At 53.6% G+C, this 18,763-nt stretch overlaps 1 protein-coding gene across 3 annotated transcripts in view; it reads left to right on the forward strand.

The window, feature by feature from the left end:
- GTF3C1 (general transcription factor IIIC subunit 1) overlaps positions 1 to 18,763 on the forward strand; it is a 79,329-nt gene that overhangs the window by 27,501 nt on the left and 33,065 nt on the right. For all 3 annotated transcript variants that reach the window (XM_052654450.1, XM_052654446.1, XM_052654453.1), the window contains exons 7-14: positions 6,163 to 6,315; positions 7,899 to 8,014; positions 9,106 to 9,421; positions 9,967 to 10,181; positions 13,183 to 13,319; positions 14,303 to 14,456; positions 17,106 to 17,209; positions 18,267 to 18,451. In XM_052654450.1, coding sequence (XP_052510410.1) covers positions 6,163 to 6,315; positions 7,899 to 8,014; positions 9,106 to 9,421; positions 9,967 to 10,181; positions 13,183 to 13,319; positions 14,303 to 14,456; positions 17,106 to 17,209; positions 18,267 to 18,451 — 1,380 coding nt within the window. The remainder of the gene's footprint in view (positions 1 to 6,162; positions 6,316 to 7,898; positions 8,015 to 9,105; positions 9,422 to 9,966; positions 10,182 to 13,182; positions 13,320 to 14,302; positions 14,457 to 17,105; positions 17,210 to 18,266; positions 18,452 to 18,763) is intronic.

Raw genomic sequence — 18,763 nt, forward strand, 5'->3', positions numbered from 1 at the left:
AAACTGAGAGAGTAGCATTGAAATGTATACATAACCATATGTAAGATTGGAGGAAATGGCAACCCACTCCAGTGTTCTTGCCTAGAGAATCCTGTGGACAGAGGAGCCTGGTGGGCTGCTGTCCAGAGGGTCACACAGAGTCTGACACGACTGAAGCGACTTAGCATGCATGCATGCCTATGTAAAATAGATAGCTGGTGGGAAGTTGCTGTGTAACACAGGGAGCTCAACCTGGTGCTCTGTGACAACCCAGAGGGGTGGGGTGGGGTGGGAGGTGGGAGGAAGGTTCAGGAGGGAGGGCACATGTATACCAGGGACTGATTCATGCTGATGTACAGCAGAAACCAGCAGGACATTATAAAGCAATCATCCTCCAATTAAAAATAAATTTTTAAAAGCGTGCCCCCCCCCAAAAAAAACCATTGACTTGCATAGTTTGAACGGGTGTATTGTGTGGCATATGAATTATGTCTCAAGAAAGCTGTTAAAATTACAATGAAAATAAAAGCCGAATCCAGCAAACACTTGACAAGGTATAGCAAACTAAATTATGGTCATTAAAATGGCAAAAGAGGACATTTTAAAAGTTACAGTAGGATTAAAGTATATAAGCTAAGAAAAAAGAGAAATGAGCCATACCAAGAAGGATTAAAATGCAATAAAATAAATGTAAAGGTTTTAAAGAGCTTTGAAACCTGAAAACTGGAATTAAAAAGAATGGAGATCAGAAACAGAGAGGATAGAGGATGAGCGTAAACAGGAAAAGAATAGAAGATTGTCAGGAAAATTTAAAGCCTAGACAATGAATTGTACTAGAGGGAAAAACAGTTTAGTTAAAAATAGTGATTTCTTTAAGTTAAAAGTGACAAGATTGATTAAAGGGCACTAGCTAAACTATGAAGAGTAATTACCATCATTAATAATTAAGACAAAAGAAACAGACTTTCTAATATGGCAAAAAAAAAAACTATTAAAGAAGGGACTTAAAAGAGTAGAGAAAGGAGCAGAATCCTGTGACTTAAATTCTGGGTCTTGGGTGACTTCACCCATTTGTGGAGGCAGTTCTCCCGAGGGGTCGCCCGCGGGGGGACCCAGTCCTCTTCTCCATCTCCCCTGTGCCCCCAGGAGGGAATAGGGGCTCACACCTGCTGGCCTCTCCACTGACCCCCATGAGCAGAAAGATGGGCCTGCCTGGGCCGTGCAGTGGAAGGAGCAGGCTGGGGGCAGGTGGGGGGCTGGGGCAGGATCCTGGAGAATCAGACAGGGGCAGACAACAGTAGACTTGCCAAGGAGGTCATTGTGGTCCTTCCAGAACTTTCTGTGGTGTAGCCCACTGATGGCTTTGAGGTTTGCGGGATGAGAATGGAAGGCTCCCCGTGCTTGGGAGAGCCCCGAGGCAAGTGCTGGGGCTTGTGAGCACGGGGGCTGGCCTGCGGGGAGCAGCCTGGCCACGGAGGGGCACAAGCGGGCTGAGAAGTGACTGGCTTCGCTGCGCGGTGACGTTTCATTCTTGAACAGTGCCGTTTCGGAGCCCTCAGAAAAGGCCCGATGTGGCCTTCCTGCTCAGCACCGTGGTTTTTACCCAGGCCTTTCCGTCTGTCAGTCATGTTCAAAGAGCTTTGGGGACCTAAGCCATCCATCCAGAGGTTGAGGAGGTGGTCCTCGCACCAGGCACTGAGTGACGCCTGAACCTCCGGACCGAGGCCGTTTCCGCAGGTTCCCAAGCCGGGCTGAGCGCCCTGTGTGCTGTCAGGACCCCAGAGCGACCCAGAGAGGCTTCGACTCTGACGACTTGTCTTAGGATGTGACAAAGGGGAGGAAAGGCCTGGGGGAGAGCCTGCACTTGGTTAGCCGTTTCGTGGTCGGTTGTGGGGTGGGGTGGGGTGAGGTGAAGACCCATGGAGAGAATTGCCCGCCCGGAGCCAAGTGTCAGTTCTTCAGCTCTGATCCTTTTATCGCCCCATCTTGTCAGTGCTGCTCATTCTCCTCATTTCACTGATAAGAAACTGAAGCACAGATTGCCTGCCTGGGGTCATAGACCTGGGATGTGCTGGGGCGGGGTGGGCGGGCCCACAGCAAGTGTGGCTCTTGAGCCCTTAGCCATCAGGTCCCTCTGCCCGCCTCCCCCTCCCTGAGAGGAAGTGGAAGGGGGCGAGGGAGGGGCCGAGCAGGTGAAGCCCCCAGGGCAGGAGACTGCCCTCAGGCCTTCTTCCCTCCAGGCCGCCCTCCACATCCCGGGTAACCTGGATGCCTGTGGTATGAAAAAGTGAAAGTGTTAGGTGCTCACTCATCTGCCTCTTTGCCGTCCCATGGATTGTAGCCCACCAGGCTCCTCTCTGCATGGAATTCTCCAGGCAAGAATACTGGAGAGGGTAGCCGTGCCCTCCTCCGGGAGATCTTCCCGCAGAGTGAAACATAAATCTCTGCTTGGTTTGGCAACCTTTGGAATCTCGTCATTCTCACCCTCATTCCTGCCTCCCCCCACCTCAGCCCCTTCCCAAACAGTCCTCTCCCACCTCCACGCCTTTGCTGGTGCCCCTCCTCCTGCCTGGAAAGCCTGCCCTGTTCTGCAAAGATCATTCTGTGTCCTTTACTATCCCACCCACGTGCCCCCTCCTCTCTCTCTCCCCCTGTGTAGCCCTGGCCTGCGTCTTTTCTCGTCTGCCAACTCTGTGTTCTGGAAGCAGAGCCCTGAGCACTTCATAGCCAGTTCCTCTGTAGTCATCCAGCCAGATAGCGTGCCCTGAGCACTTATGCGCGTTCTCCCCCTTAGTCCTCACCCCTGGGTAGTGTAGACATGCTGTAGAATTATCCCGTCTTGTAGACGAGGAGTCTGAGGCTCAGAGAGGTTCACTGCTGGTCCGCAGCAGAGCCAGAGTACATACCCAGGCCTGCAAGAAGCCGCGACACCCTGTGCTGGGCTCCTTGGCCTCTGTGCCTCTCAGACATGCCCTCTGCAGAGGCAGGACCCCTGTCTCATCCCTCTCTCTGTGTCGTGGGCCCATCACAGAATAAATGCTGTGAAATCAAATTGAAAGGCCCCAAGCAGCCTCCTATTTCCACCCGAGTGACATGGTCTAACACTTGCACCCCCGAGCTGTGCTTTTCAGAGGTTGTGATGAGTATTGATAAGACAGTTGCAAGCACTACTCACTGAGCACTCTGTGAGGAAGATACTGTCCTTGTCCCCATTTCATAGCTGAGCAGCCTGAGGCCCAGGGCTCTGTGCTGGTCCAGCCTGTAAGTGCCAGAGGCAGGTTCTGACCCGACACACTGACTCCAGAGTGCACGCAGCCCTGGGTTGTGGGCTGCACCCCTTCTCTGTCCTTCTGGGTGCTGCCCCCAATTCTGTCCTTCCATCTCTGGTCAGGCTTCTCTGCTGGTCTTCCCTGGTGGCTCAGATGGTAAAGAATCTGCCTGTAATTCAGGAGACCTGAGTTCGATCCCTGGGTTGGGAAGATCCCCTGGAGAAGGGAATGGCAACCCACTCCAGTATTCTTGCCTGGAGAATTCTATGGGGTCACAGAGAGTCAGACACAAGTGAGCAACTAATACTTTCCCTCTGCAGGTACCCAGGGCACGCCCCTCTCCTCAGGATGTCCCATGGGCTTGCTGCGATTTCAGTTTCCCAGGCTATCTGAATGACTCCCTATCACTGACCAGCCCAGCTCCATTCAGGGAAGGGTGTTGGTGGGGTGACGGGGTAGCACTCTGAATTTACATAACATCCGCCCGATGTTGCTTTGTCTGTCCTGGAAGTCTGTCCTGGGCTCCTCTGTTGGCTTTTGTTCCTTACCGAGTTGATCACAGTTAAGGATACCGCTCTGCTAGGGGCCGGATGAGAATGTGAGACACATAGCTACTGGTTCCACGCCACAGCCACTCCGGGTTTTCCTTTCCAAGGAACAGTGCTTTCTGATAGAAATGTGAAATTTGCACCCCACCAGGTGGCCGGGTGTGTAAGGAAGACCACTTGCTAGGTCCAAGGCTCCTTAGATCCCTCAAGCCCTCTGAGCTTCAGTTTCCTTTTTTCCTTCACACGGCGACAATAACTTGCAGAAGCCAGGAGATGATTAAGTAAAATAGTCTCTGAAAGGACCTAGCGCAGTGCCAGGCTCATCCAGGGTGCTCAGTAAAGATTCTGTCCTTCCCTTCTTCCTTTCTGGGTCTTCAGAATGTGTAAATTAAGGCTGTTTTCCTGCTAAGTTGATGCCCATCCTGAGTCGTTGACAGGCGTGTGTACAAGTGCTGACTTTCATACACACCACGAAAGTTTTTGTGTGTCTGAAATGCCTAGAACTTTGTGTATTTGAAAGCATGTGCAGTGAGCTAGCCGATTCTCTTTCTCTTGCCTTTTGTTCCTGGAAAGAATGCCCTGCACCCAGGGGTCAGGGGTTATCATCAACAGGCTCGTGCCTCCAGGGTGGTTGCAGGAAATCTCCGTGGCAGCTCACATGGAATGAGAGGCCACGTTCATCCACATAGATGTGCTGACTGGTCTCACTCTGGTCCCTGCGGCTTTGCCGTTAGCTGACTTGTGCTCTAGAACAGTCTCCCTAAAAAATGGCAAGCAGGAGCTGAAGGGATTTTAATAATCAAAATCAAGATTCTCTGAGTCGTGGACAAACTCTAGAATCTCGGGAAATGGGTTAATTTATGTAACACTCAGCGCACAGTGCCTGGCCCATGGCAAGAGCTGGGCATTAGTGTTAAGTGATGGCTCCGTGCCAGCTCCATGCCAAGTTGACATCGTGCCAGCGTACAGACATTATCTCAGGTCAAGCTAACGCCAGTGTGTGAGGCAGAGAGCATGGTTACCTCATTTTACTAAGTGGGGAGCAGACAGCTACAGCAGGTCACCTGCCCAGAGTTGCAGAGCTGAGGCTGAAACCACGTGTGCCCGACCCAGGACTGCGTTCATCCCCACCCTCCCTCTGAGCATCATTTATTCCTGGCTGTCAGCAGAGGAGGCAGCTGTGCTGGCGGGAGAAGGCTCTGGTGGCGGATGCCCGTGAGCCCAGTTACAGCCTTGGCGTGAGGAACAGAAGGCTGACGGCAGAGAGCGTTGTCTTTCGGTGCCTCAGAGTCCACAAGTGTACCTGCAGCGATTCTCTTCTTCCACTTCCACTTATTTGGAGGGCTGTTCTGTGTATCTTTCCTTGGCTAATTAAGCCCTTAAGGAAGTTATAAAAGTGTGGAAGAAATAACGCTGGGCTCTTGCCTGAGAACATGTCCATCTGCCTGCCCTAGGCGCTGCATCGAGCCCCCTTTCACGTGGGCAGCTCTGGCTCCCGGTCACATGGGTATCTGAATTAGGGGCCATGTGTGGTCAAAGGTTTAGGGCCTGGGCTCCGAGGCTGAAGCGCCCAATAAGTCCCAGTTCCTCACCCCCTGAGGGTGGGGATTTGGGCCAGTCCCTTAGCTCCTCGTGTTCTCAAGTGTGAAATGGGAATGGTAGCCCATCTCCTAAGGCCATGCTGAGGACTAGCCACGGGAGGGCTTAGACCAGCCTCAGGGACTGGCAGGTGTCTGAGGAGTGGCTTGTCCTTTAGTGTCTCAGTCGTGCCCGACTCCTTGTGACCTGCTGGACTGTAGCCCGCCAGGCTCCTCTGTCCATGGGATTTCCCAGGCAAGAATACTGGAGTGGGTTCCCATTTCCTTCTGCAGGGGATCTTCCTGATCCAGGGATCAAACCCGTGTCTCCTGCATTGGCAGGGAGATTCTTTACTGCCCAGCCACCAGGGAAGCCGTGGTGATGTGGGGTATTAACTTAAAAGGGAGAAGCTGTGTTTCATCCTTGCAGTGATACCGTGCACGCCTGCCTGCTTCGTTCCGGACAGTATTCCAGAGTGGGGTGGTAGGTGGTGGTGTGGACCGATGGGAAAACAGGCCCATTTCCTCTGGTCATTGGAGCTTGTCTGAAGCAGAGCTGCTGTTTATTTAATAGGCCGTAACATGGCATCTCATTATTCCTTTCATTTGCGTTTCTTTGTTTTCTAGTTATATATATATTTTTAAAAGCAACTTTGTGGAGTCAGTTTTCAGGGCTCGTGTTCCCAGGTATGCGGTTTTCCATGTTCGGAACTTGGTGCCACATGCGGCCTTTGCTCTGCCGAAGCCGCGCCAGTGTGTCACTGTGGAACCGCGTGTCTGTGTCCCCAGGGACCGACATCATGGTGCGCTGCCTCAGACTGCTAAAGGAGTTCAAGCGGAAGGTGGACGATGACGACGACGACGAGGACGTCATCTCCAAGGGCGTGCCTCCAGTGGACATCGTGTTCGAGCGGGACATGCTCACGCAGACCTACGAGCTCAGTAGGTCCCATTCTCACACCTGCTCTGGGTCCTGAGCTTTGGGTCAAGACGTGTTTCGGTCTCACGTCAAATGAGGGCCCTGCTGTGGAGAATGTCTTCCATCAGGGAGCAAAGTTTCCCTCGACTTTGCGGTCAGATTTGAGTCTGAACCCTTGCTCCGCCCCTTGTCTGCCGGCTGTAGACTTTGGCAAGGTCTCTGAGCCTCAGTTCCTTCATCTGTAAAATGGGGCCATTATCCCCCCCAGCACATAGGACGACTGAACGAGTAGGATTAAAACATCTGGTTTACATAGGGACCATGGAAACGATTACCTAGTACCATTGTTATTCAAAGATTTGAGAGTCACCTTCCAGCTTTTAAAATTGGCCTGGGATCATTCATTGCAGGCTGGGGATTATAGTGATGAAGGTGGGGAACAACCATGTCTCCACCCCTCCCCTCCTTCCCCTGACTTTCCTAACATCTGTGTAAGGCAGCCGTGACCCAGTGCTGTAGATGCTGTGGCCGCAGGTCCCCTGTAGTGGAGCATGTCTAGAGTAGGAGGTGAGGGGCTGCAGGAGGTCTGGTTCCATCAGCAGATACGAAGCCACCGGGCGAATCAGCACAGCCTATAGGGAGGGCTTCTTTAACACCGCTCAGACACAATTTGGGGATAAAACTGTCCTAACCCTTTCATCCCTGGTTGTAGCAAGTTGTTAGTTCAACATAGGAGCACATGCTGATCACTTCTTTGCATTCTGCTGTTTAAATTTTTATGCATGGACAATAAATGTAGCAAAACTGCCTTCATTCAGATTGGCGTTGCCTAGCGGCCTCGTGTGTGACCCATCAGGAAATGAAAGGGAAATTCTTTCTGAACAGTGCAGAATTTTCCCCCAAAATCTGCCCTATATTTGCTGTATTTTACTGGAGGGACTCCTGCCCACCCCCACCCCCACCTCACAGGCACCTCCCAATCTCTGAGTATATTTGAAACAGCTCTTTAGAGGCAGATCCAGTAATAGCCCAGCATGTAGCAGGGCAGGGGCTGACATACCAGACAGAGCAAATAATTGCGCAGTTGTCCACTGATCATTTATTACAGGGCCAAATAGGGTTATTTTCTTCCCCAGCCCCTGCTGTCCGGCAGCTGTGGTAATACAATAATCTGTGTCCATGGTGCCTCTGAGTCTACTGAGAAAGATAGGAAAATGAAAAGTTCTTCATTAAAATTACTTCCAGGCTTTTTTTAAAAAAGGCTCAGTTTAATCTAGCTGAGAAAGTTCATTCACGTGAAAGCACTCACTTCCCATTGCAAGAGAAAAACAGCGTCCCTGGAACTCAGTGGATCAGGCCTCGGTCACTTGACATTTACAGCTTTGACATGGAGGAGTCAGATAGGGAGCGCTTAGAAATGAGCCAAGAGTCGGAATGTTCCGAGTCTTGGGAGCAGAGGGAGAGGGGAGGCAGGGTGTCTTATTCTGTTTGTCGGTTTCCCTGTGTTGAAATGTCCATGCCTAGGAAAGGTGGGTGGGAGCTGACCCGACCTGTGCAGAGGGGCTCCATGGCGGAGGCTAGGGGTCAAGTGGATTGTTTCTCGCAGTCGAGCGCCGAGGCACGAAAGGCATTTCCCAGGCTGAAATCCGAGTGGCTATGAATGTGGGAAAGCTGGAAGCCAGGATGCTGTGCCGTCTCCTTCAGAGATTCAAAGTTGTCAAGGTAACAGCGTGAGTCATCCCACGTGGTTCATTGTCTTCGGGTGCGTGTGTGCGTGCACCACGTGGTTCTAAAGGGCTGTCTCAGACAGTCAGGAGCCCAGGTCTCCATCAAGGGGGCACATGGCTGCCGGGGGAGGGGGCCAAATGCAGCCCACCAGCGTGGCTCCCACTCCCTGCTGTGGATTTTGTTGGTTTTCAACTTCTGAAAACTAACCAAGTTATCAGCATTGAAAAGTCAGTGGGAGATGCTGCAGTCTGGGGAGCAAGCACCCTCCCCCGCCCCCATTCCCCTGTGGGGGGTCAGCTGAGGCTGGCGCCTCCAAGTGCCCCTTGAAATAAAGCAGGTAGCCCCAGACTTCAGTCCCCGCCCCACCCTCCTTCTTGTTTGTGTCCCTGGCCTGGGTCCTGGGGGCACCGAGTTGGCTAACTGGGTCTGGGATCCCCCTTCGGGACCAGACCTGCTGTCTCAGCCCTTTATGCCTCACTCCCTTGTTGCCAACTTTTTGGCCATTTGCTGGATGGCAGTGTTAGCAGTTGAGCTAATGATTGCAGTGCTTAGCCCTGTCCTTGGCGTGTGGTTGGCACATGGAAGGTGTTACCCTTTCTACCGTTACGGGCAGAAAGCCCCTTTCCCCTATTCTAGAAGACAGAAGGCAGTAGGTCAGCTTCACTCCCAGTCACCACGGCAGTGGCTCAACAGAGCCGGAGACCCCCAGGCTCTGACTCTGCATCTTGACGACACAGTTAGAAAGGGTTGAATTCTGCTTACTGTTTCCCGTGGGCCTAGGGCATCCCGGGCCTGGGAGTTTATGGAAGGCCAGGTGAGGGCACTGCCCAGCGAGGGGCTCAGGGTCTCCTAGAGCAGACAGTCAGGATTGCTTCCTGTGGAGCTGAGGGTTGGTAGACAGGAGGGAGCATCTTGAGGAGCTGAGCTGGGGTGCAGGCAAGAGATGGAGGAGGCGCGGGGAAAGGCAGGAATGATAAGCAAACAGACACTGCAGGGCCCCCCACCCTCCCAACCCTGGTCACCTGCAGGCCTGGGCGGCCCTGTGTCCTCTGCGGTGTCTTAAACACGTTGTGTCCCCCGCCCAGGGCTTCATGGAGGACGAAGGGCGGCAGCGGACCACCAAGTACATCTCCTGTGTGTTTGCGGAGGAGAGCGACCTGAGCCGGCAGTATGAGAGGGAGAAGGCGCGCAACGAGCTGCTGACCACCGTGAGCCTGGCCTCGGTGCAGGAGGAGTCCCTGCTGCCCGAGGGGGAGGACGCTTTCCTCTCCGAGCTGGACAGTGATGAGGAGGGCGGCGGCGGCAGCAGAAAGAGAAAAGGCAGGAGAGCCCCGCGGGACGCGAGGTCCTTCTCGAACGGCGGTCTCAGGACCCAGCCCCACCACTCCACCCCGAACAAGGGTAGGGGCGCTTGGGGCGGGGGCGGGAGGGTTCGCGCTCTCAGTCTGGCTCTGGGGCCGTTCAGTCCAGCGGACACCGAGGGTGGCCTGGGTGCTGTGCCAGCAGGGGCCTATCGGTGTCACACGCGTCACTTAACCTTAGGCTCAGGAGAGCCTCGTGTGGTCTGTCTCCAGGCTGCCGCCAAGTCTCCTCCCCTTCACCCATGTTTTGTTATAGTTCAACTATTAAAGGGATGGAATTTCCTAAACTTCCTCTATCCACTTCCCTCCAACAATCTGTGTAATCCCTCAGGATTTTAGGTAAATTATGGAAGACATTTCTTAGACATTTGGATGCTGCTGCTGCTGACAGCAGAATTGCACATTGGGGGTGGGGGTTTACACTGGGAGGGGTAGCTTGCAGGCCCACCACCCTCATCTTAAACTGACCACATGGGCTTCTTTGGCCTGAGCAGCTCTGGCTTGGCAGCTGAGCAGAAGCAGCCCCTCTCACGTTCCCCCTGTTGCGGTCACGGTCATCCCACCAACACCTGTCCTCCGCCGCAGGGGGCTGGAAGGTCATCAACCTCCACCCGTTGAAGAAGCAGTCATCCTTCTCCTCGGGAGCCGCTGAAGAGCGAGCCTCTCGGGGCGCCTTCGGTGGGGACAACCTGGACACCAGCGGCTCCTCGGAGCTCGGCATGTCCTTGGGCCCCCACTGCGTGGACAGTCACAGTGGCGACATTGCCGTGATTGAAGAGGTCAGGCTTGAAAACTCCAAGGTGAGTCCCACGGGGAGGCTGTTTCCTCCAGGAAAGAGCCGGTGGCAGGTGGGCATCAGCCTTCTCTTTTGTGTGCTTACGAATCACAACAACAACAAAATCAGTAATAGCAGAAGGGCCACGTGCTCAGGCCTGGGGGGTGGGCAGGGGGCAGGGCCCTGTGGGAAGGAACGCAGCGCTTGTTTACCTACTGCCGTCGCGTGGCCTGCCTTAACCAGAAATCACCTGTTATGTGCGGAACTTTGGCGTTTGTCGCCACATACTCTTTATTTAAATTTATTCTGGAGGGAAAATGGCTACTTTTTTTTTCCCTTTAATATTTACTTGGCTCCACCGGGTCTTGGTTGTGTCCTGCGGGATCTTTGGTTGTGGCGCGTGGGCTTCCGAGTGACCTCAGGAGTTACAGTGCTCTGGCTTAGTTGCTCCACAGCACGTGTTATCTTGGTTCCCCAGCCAGGGATTGAACCTGAGTCACCTCCATGGCAAGGCAGATTCTTAACCTCTGGCCCATGGGGAAGTCCCTGTATGGCTACTTTAAATCAATGGTTTTCACTCTGGGCCTATTTTGCCTCCTAGGGAATATTTGGCAGTGTCTTAATGCAGGAGATGCAAGAGACACAGGTTCAATGCCTGGGCCAGGAAGATCCCCTGGAGAAGGAAGTGGCAACCCACTCCAGTATTCTTGTCTGGGAAATCCCATGGACTGAGAAGCCTGATGGGCTGCAGTCTGTGGGAACGCAGAGCGTCGGAAATGACCGAGCGCGCACATAGAGACGTTGTCAGCTGTCCCAGTGGGGAGAGGGCACTGCCGGCGTCCTGTGGGCAGAGGCCAGGGAGGCTGCGAACTGTCCTAGACTGTGCAGGACAGCCCGCAGCGGAGTTATCCGGCCCAGAGCCTCAGCAGTTCTGGGGTTGAAAAACCCCGCTTTAGGTGAAAAGCCAGTATCATTTGCCCTAAAAAGAAAGTGATCATAAAAAGGTCTGATAAAAACAAAGCTTGTTTAGTTCTTTCTGGTCAGATCCTGTTGTATCCACGGCATTAAAGAGTCAAACCAGTACTTTTTCCTGTATGTTATTAGAGGGATGAAAAGGCAGTTGACACAGGAGCAGCCCTGTCATTGAGTGATTCAGTTCCCCATTGCCGTCCTCGGTCTCCTGGAAGTGCCTCGGATAACGGCCAGCGGTGCCTCAGTCGTCCGGCACAGGGCAGACTTGGGACTGGCGTGGCTTGGTGGTGTTGCTGCTGTTTGGTTCCGGCTTCACAGCAGCCCTGGCAACAAAGGCCGAGTCTGGTCCTGGAGGAGGCGAGCAAAGCCCCGGGGATGGAGGGACTTGCCTGCTCAGCTGATGACAGAATGGAGATCAGAACCCGTGGGCTTGCAGCTCCCACCCTGCCCTGCTTCTCTTTCTGTCTCTGGCGTGGAAGCCTGAGTTTGGGCCCTGTCCCTACAGCAAGGAGGGGTGAGGTGGGGTATAAGAGAGTGAGGGGTTTTTGTGGAATATTCTAGAACCTTCTGCTGCTGCTGCTGCTGCTAAGTCGCTTCAGTCGTGTCCGACTCTCTGCAACCCCATAGACGGCAGAACTTTCTAGCCGTATCCTGTCATCAGACGCCGTGACTCTTTTTCAGGTCGTGCCTGGTCTCGTCTCCACCTGAAGCGCCTGGGCCCACCGGCAGGTGGGGCCCACCAGGTTCCTGAGGGTCTTCCCTGCCGTCCTCAGCCCTGCCCCCCTCTTTGCGCCTCCTTGTCGGGTCTTCGTGCCCCTAGCAACACGCTCCCTCCAGGCCCTGCAGGTCCTCGCTCAGCTCTGCATTTTCCTCTTAGAAGTCTGTCCCCAGAGTCCTCGTCCTTCTTTTCTCTACTTGCTGAGCAGAGGGGCAGGAACCACACTGTCTGGAGGTCTCTTGGTAAAGCGTGTATTCACTTTGCTTCCCGGCAGCCCCCTTGGAAAGCAGGCGGGTTTCTTTAACATTCCTCCAGAATGTTTGCTCTGAAGTAGAGGAGAGAACCAGTCTTTCTCCCACTCTTGGGCCCCTTCTTGGATCTGTGACTGACTCTCCCTTCAGGCCCCACCTGCTTGAGGAAATCAGTGAGCCCCTCGTGGAGCATCCGTGGCAGCGGGGAGGTGATGGGACCCCTGCCCAAGCGTGTTCTCTTCGCGTTCTCGTTTCTCTGGAAGCGCTGCTCCAAGTAAGAAGCGCGTCCAGCAGAATAGGCCCTGAGTTGTGCCAAGGGATCTTCCAGGAATGTGTTGGGGTTGGGATTTCCCTTCGCTGCAGGGCGCAGATTTGGGCTTTAGGGTAAGTGATCTGAAAGCAGATGGAACAAGGTCAGGATCTGAGCTCCTGAAAGGAGGCAGGAAAAGAGGTGTGGGCGTGGTGGCAGGGTGGGGAGGGCACCCGTCTGCCCCCCTCTTTGCCTCGTTCTCTCCTGCTCATCATGATACACTCCGAGGCTGCCTCTCTGTCTACTTTATGTCCCTGGAGAGGCTGCCCGTGGCTTCCTCCACGTGGACGCAGAAGCCCATCCTGGTGCGCATTCATGCCCTTGGACCCTGTCTGGTTGTTTCACCTCAGGAAGCCCTGGATTCCTCTTCCGTAAAATGGAACCTTAATAATAAGGCTTGAATGAAGAAAGCCCCACAGAGTGACTGTAGGGAGTCCACGTTCAGTCTGTCCATTTCCTTCCTTCCACTGTGGAAGAAGCAAGTCAGAACTGAGTGAAGGCGGTCCCCTTCTCCAGGAAGGGCTGGAGTAGACGTGTCTGGTTTCTGTTCTGAAGCCAGCTGACCTTCATAAACCTCTGGCATGTCTGTGCTGTTTCAAAGCACTGAGATAGTGGGGTAGTGGGATCCTGTGAGAGCTGTGATCCTCTTGACTTCTTTTCTTGAAACGTGGTGTAGAATTCCATAAAGAGGGAAAGCATACCAGCAGGCGTGGTGTCTGGCCCCCAAGCCTTGCTGAGTCCGTTGTTTTTAATTCTCTTTCGGTCTCTGTTCTAGGAGAGCGGTGGTTCCCAGAAGACAGGGAAGCATGGCCCAGGCCAAGACAAGCCCCACGAGACCTACCGACTGCTGAAGCGCAGGAATCTGATCATAGAGGCCGTCACCAACCTCCGCTTAATCGAGAGCTTGTTCACGTAAGGAGTAGTCTATCTGTCTGTCTTACATTAAAACTAATGCCCGTGGGAGTCATCACCATCCGCAGAAAGGACCCGGAGGCATTTGCATCTCTCTTCTGTATCGATTCTCACAGGAGCCCTTTGTGGTAGAAAGGATTTAGAATCTGCTTGTGTGATTTGAGAAGTTAGACACTGAAGAATATCTACCCATACACTTGACAGGGAAAGCACAGTGGGGCAGGAAACAGAGGCCACGGGAAGTGCGTTTGCCCTGCTGCTTCCTTCGCCATTTGTGCTCAGGACAGGGTGAGAGGAAACGTAGGCAGGTAATAGCATCAGCCTCCACGGAGCCTTTTGTTCAGACAAAACGTTGTATGAAAGCAAAAGGGACACGTGGAGCTTCCGTTCCCAGGTTCAGTGGAGGCTCTGCTCTCTGGTTTGGTCCTTCTAACCCACTGTTACCGCTACGTCCTGGGTAGCATACTTGGGCTTCTGGGCAGTCAAGATCAAAGCCTCTTGATTGTCTACCCTTGAGGCAAGGACGGGAGTCCCTTCACTAGGGGAAGGGGGGACGGCCTGTGGATACTGCTGGCTGTGTCTCCTCTCCTGGGCACAGAGGCATGGAGCTGGCTGTTCCTGAAGCCCCGTCTGGCCCTGCTGTTCTGTGGCTGGTGATCTAGAAACACTGCCTTAGTGGCTCTGTAAACGCTAGAGAGATGGAGAAGAATCAAAAGAGCTCCGGAGCTGATGGTGTCGATGGTGAGACACTGGGCCATTCCTTAGCTGCTGTGAATGGCGGCCTGTCCTTAGCTAACCCATTTATCTCAGCGAGAGATGATTTTTGCCATCGTAAGAAGTCATCCTGGCAGCAGCAAAACACCCTGTAAATTCTCCCCAGCTTTAGGCTGGATCCCATCAGGCAGGCGTCAGTTGCTGGGGTTGAGACTGGCCTTCCATGTTGAGACTGTGACTGTTAAACGGCTGCTTTTGTGGTGTCTCAGAATTCAAAAGATGATCATGGATCAAGAGAAGCAAGAAGGTGTGTCCACCAAATGCTGTAAGAAATCCATCATCCGCCTGGTGCAGAACCTCTCCGAGGAAGGTCTGCTGAGGCTGTATCGGACGACGGTCATTCAGGACGGCATCAAGAAGAAGGTATCGCGTGGCCACCGTGCATGCTGGGCGTTTTCTTACCAGCTTCTCACATCCTTGTTGGTGCCCGGGTTGTTCCTTTGTTGCTGATGACTTGGAATTTCCCATCATGCCTCCTCACTGGGGCAGCAGGGATTTACCCCAACTTCCTGTGGAAGCTAGGGACAGAAAAGAGGAATAATTTGCCTGACGCAGCCTGTGTAAGCCCAAGGCAGGAGCCCAGCCCCACAGCCGGCCTCAAAGGGGAGGAGAAAGGGAGGCATATCCAAGTTCAGCTGAGTAGCAATGGGAGAAATGAGGCAACACTTAGAAGGTGGAAAATTCAGGCTAAGCAGCAAGCACATTATCCACAGAAACGTGCAGAAAACACATCCCAGAGGAAACGGTGGCAGGGAGTCAGTGAGCATGCCCCGCCGGGGCGTCCACTGAGGACAATAGATATCTTCTGTCCCAATCTATCTATTTCTGTAAGATTTAACGTTTGGAGCCCTGCCCATAGCAGCTGTAGCTCAGCGGCTTTGCACATACTCGAAGGCATAAATTTTTCAGGGTCAGAGTCATTCGAGACACCCGGCTAGGCGTGGAGACCAGAGGGAGGGACGGGCATTTGCAATTCCCTCACCTTTTTTCTGATGATGTTTTAAATCTTTTGCCTTAAGAAAGCTCCACTTTGATGGTTTTTTTTTCTGACTAAGCTGGCAAGGTCATTTAGGGTCTCTTTTACTTATCTTGGAGAAGATTATTTACTTATTATTGGAGAAGGAAATGGCAACCCACTCCAGTATTCTTGCCTGGAGAGTCCCATGGATGGAGGAGCTTGGTGGGCTACAGTCCATGGGTCACAAAGAGTCGACCACGACTGAGCGACTTCACTTTCACTTTACTTATCTTATCTTTTGAGACCTTCGAAATTTGAGCAACAGAGCAATCCCAAAAAGTAGCTTTGGAAACTCCGTCCCTACCATTCCGGGTTGGCAGGTCTCATCAGTCTTTGTACCTGCTCTGAGCCCTCTTGACCTTGCCCCGTGCCCATCCCCAGCCAGCCTGCCTCTCGTCCCCCTGAGCATGGCCGGAAGTCCTGGGCTGTGACCTCTCTCACTAGGGGACAGTCGCCCAGCCAGTCAGCAGCACCAGCTCTAGTTTCTGTTGATCTTCCTGGAGCAGGTCTTTTGAATGTGCAGCCTTCCAAGGCAGTCGCTGGAGGCAGGAATATCTACCCTGTCTAGGAGTTGAGAGAGTCTGTGTTTATAGAGATATATAGGTATCCACCATGTCCCATGTGCCCATTTGGTGCCATGTCCACCAGGTGTTACCCAAGGGAATGGGCAAGGAGCTGGGGATGGGGAGTGCGTGTCCCAGGTAAAGGCTGATGACCTGTGCCTAGTACTGGGGGCCTCATGCCACAGGGTACCTCTGTATTAGACTGTTTGCCGGCTGGAAAGGGCCCCCAGATTTTACATCTGCCTCTGGAATAAGCTTGAGTTTCTCGCTAGCGCTTTGGCACCCAGGCCATGGGCTGCTGGCAGGCGGCCCTCCTCTCTGCTGGAGCCTCGCTGGCTGGGGTCGCTGTGCCTGGCGCCCGCCTTTTGCCATTGCTCCTGCATCTGCTCGGTCCATCGGGGGCCTTTGGGAGGTTGGCTGGGCCATTTGGCTGTGAAGAGTGGGGAACCAGGAGTGCTATGTGTTGACCCCAGGCTTTCAGATTCTCTTGAGGTGTTGCTGAACTTTTTTTAATCTCACCTGAACCTCACAAAACCACAAAAAAGAGCTGGCAGGGAAGTGCAGGGGTCCCCTTTTCCAAGTGAGGAACAGAAAAGATGGAGCCCAGTGTGGCTTTTTGGAGTCCCTGCCCAGATGTGGCCACTGGTTCCCTATGACCCACCCTCTTTCAGGCCATTTTGAGCAGGAAGCCTGCTGGCCACAGTTCCCTGTTTAGCAGACCTTTCCTTGCCATCTTCTGTCAGAGGAAGCCGCCCCTCCCGGATCCAGGTCACCATGCCTGCCACCTCCTGTACGGCTGTCACACCCGCAGTGTGCTGCTCAGCCCCACCAAGTCATGTGCTTCCATCAGCCTAGTTGGGGCTCGAGAAATGATCACCACTTTCCTGTTAAACCTCAGTACCTTGGAAACACGAGACCAACACAGGCAGCCCTAAGTCCTCTGCCAGTGTGTGCAGAGGCATAGCTGGCAGGAGCCCCCCGATGGCACCCAGCGAGGGGAGACTGATGGAAGCCGCTTTCCTCTTCCAGATGGAAGCCCTTAGGACTCCCGGGCACCTGTGGGAGACGCTCCGCTCGCAGGAGCGGGGCATCAGGAGCTGCCCCCCAGGTAGCAGCAGGGACCAGTGGGCCGTGACAGCCCAGCTGGGGGGCCGCAGGGCAGACTGCTCTGTTTCCAGGCCGGAATTCCTCAGCCATCAGAGCAGCATGCTCGCAACGGCAGAGCTTTGTGGCTGGGTGCTTGAGGGATTTGGGTGCCGGAAACTGTAATGGTAAACTGATCAGCATCTCACTTGGTTTCATCAGTGCCACTTGGAAATGTTAATGGCAGCAGGTATGACCAGGGATCCAGCAGGGAGCCGAGGTATGGGGCTGAGTCTACCCTGGCTCCTCCCTTCTCCTTCAGGAGCCCCCCCGCATCCCTCTCTGCAGGTTGACCTTGTGGTGCACCCGTCCATGGACCAGAATGACCCTCTCGTGAGAAGTGCCATCGAGCAGGTTCGCTTCCGGATGTCCAATTCAAGCACAGCCAACAGGCAAGTGGCCGCTCCCGCGGGAATTCACAGTGAGGCTGCCCCTGTCGGCGTTCCAACAAAAGCCCTTTATTCATGCTTGTGTGCAATCAGTGAATTCACTGGTCTGGAGTTTATGATTCATGATCCCTTGGTCTCAAAAAGGATCCATTTCGAGATTCTTTTTTCATTATCGTTTATTTATTTTTGTCTGTGCTGGGTCTTCGTTGTGACACGTAGGCTTTCTCTAGTTGCAGCAGGCAGGGGCTCCTCTCTACTTGCTGTGTGTGGACTTCTTGTTGCGGAGGTTTCCCTTGTTGCAGAGCACCAGCTCTGGGGCTTTGTTGCCCTGAGGTGTGTGGGATCTTAGTTCTCAGACCGGGGATCAGACCTGTGTCCTCTGCACTGACAGGCAGATTCTTAACCTCTAAACCACCAGGGAAGTCCCTGGATTATTTAAGACAAAAAAAAAAAAAAAATCTTAACATCCTTCATTCTGTTTTAATAGAGTGTGGACAGAGTGCTTCATATCATAGGCCCTGTAGCATGTGAAGCGTGCCTAGTTCCATCCTAGCTCAGAAGGATTCCACTTGCTTCCCTGAGGTCTTCTGTCTTTCTGTTCGTAAGCCACCTAACGAACTGAGAGAAAGCTTGGTGGGAGAACGTTTTCGGTTGAGTTTAAAGTAGAGGTGGGGCCCGGGCAGGCACAGGGCTGGATGTGACTCGCAGACGCTGGCTTGTGTGGCCAGCCGTGCCTCAGCCATGGGTGCTGTGAATCAGTTGCTGGTTAATTTCGCGTCCCATTCCTGTTTTCTGGCATGGATGAAAGTCTCAGAGGGCCCAGCACAGTAGGCCGCCTTGCTCACAAGGTAGCAGCCGCCCCGGAGGCGGGGATATACTCTCCAGGTCACCCCCGCATGTCCGGTGCCCTGACACAATTTGTCCGTTTACGATCGTCTGTCCGGCCCCTGTGGGTGGTTGATTTGACTCTGCAGGGCCAAATTCTTGAGGACAGACCCTGTCGTTTCTCAGCCCTCGGTTTTCTCACGTACTGTCGTCGCATCTTACCTGTGACCTTCAGGATGAAAGCACCCCAGCCTCCAGTGCCTCAAGAGGAAGCCGAAGAGGAAAGTCAAGGAGAAGAGGGCCCGAGTGGATCAGGAGACGCTCAGCCAAGTGCCTCGTCGAAACCAGAAGGTGGACGGGTGAAAAAGACCCATGAGAAAATGGGCGTGACCCAGCTGAAAAACTACCACCCTGTCGTAGGTAAAAGGCCACTCCCGGTCAGGGTCCAGTTGTGTTTCATCTGATGGGGCTTTCCTAGTGGCTCAGACAGTGAATGAGGTGCAGCGCAGGAGACGTTAGGTTCAATTCCTGGTTCAGGAAGAACCCCCAGGGAAGCGAATGGCTGCCCGCTCCAGTGTTCTTGCCTAGAGAATCCCATGGACAAAGGAGCCTGCCAGGCTACAGCGCAGGGGTCATAAGAGAGTTGGACACGACTTAGTGAGTAACACACACACACACACACACACACACAGCTCCTTCTGCTGAGTATCCTTGGGCTGGATCATTCGGTAA

Source organism: Budorcas taxicolor, chromosome 2, assembly GCF_023091745.1.
Source record: "Budorcas taxicolor isolate Tak-1 chromosome 2, Takin1.1, whole genome shotgun sequence".
Taxonomy (NCBI): Eukaryota; Metazoa; Chordata; class Mammalia; order Artiodactyla; family Bovidae; genus Budorcas; species Budorcas taxicolor.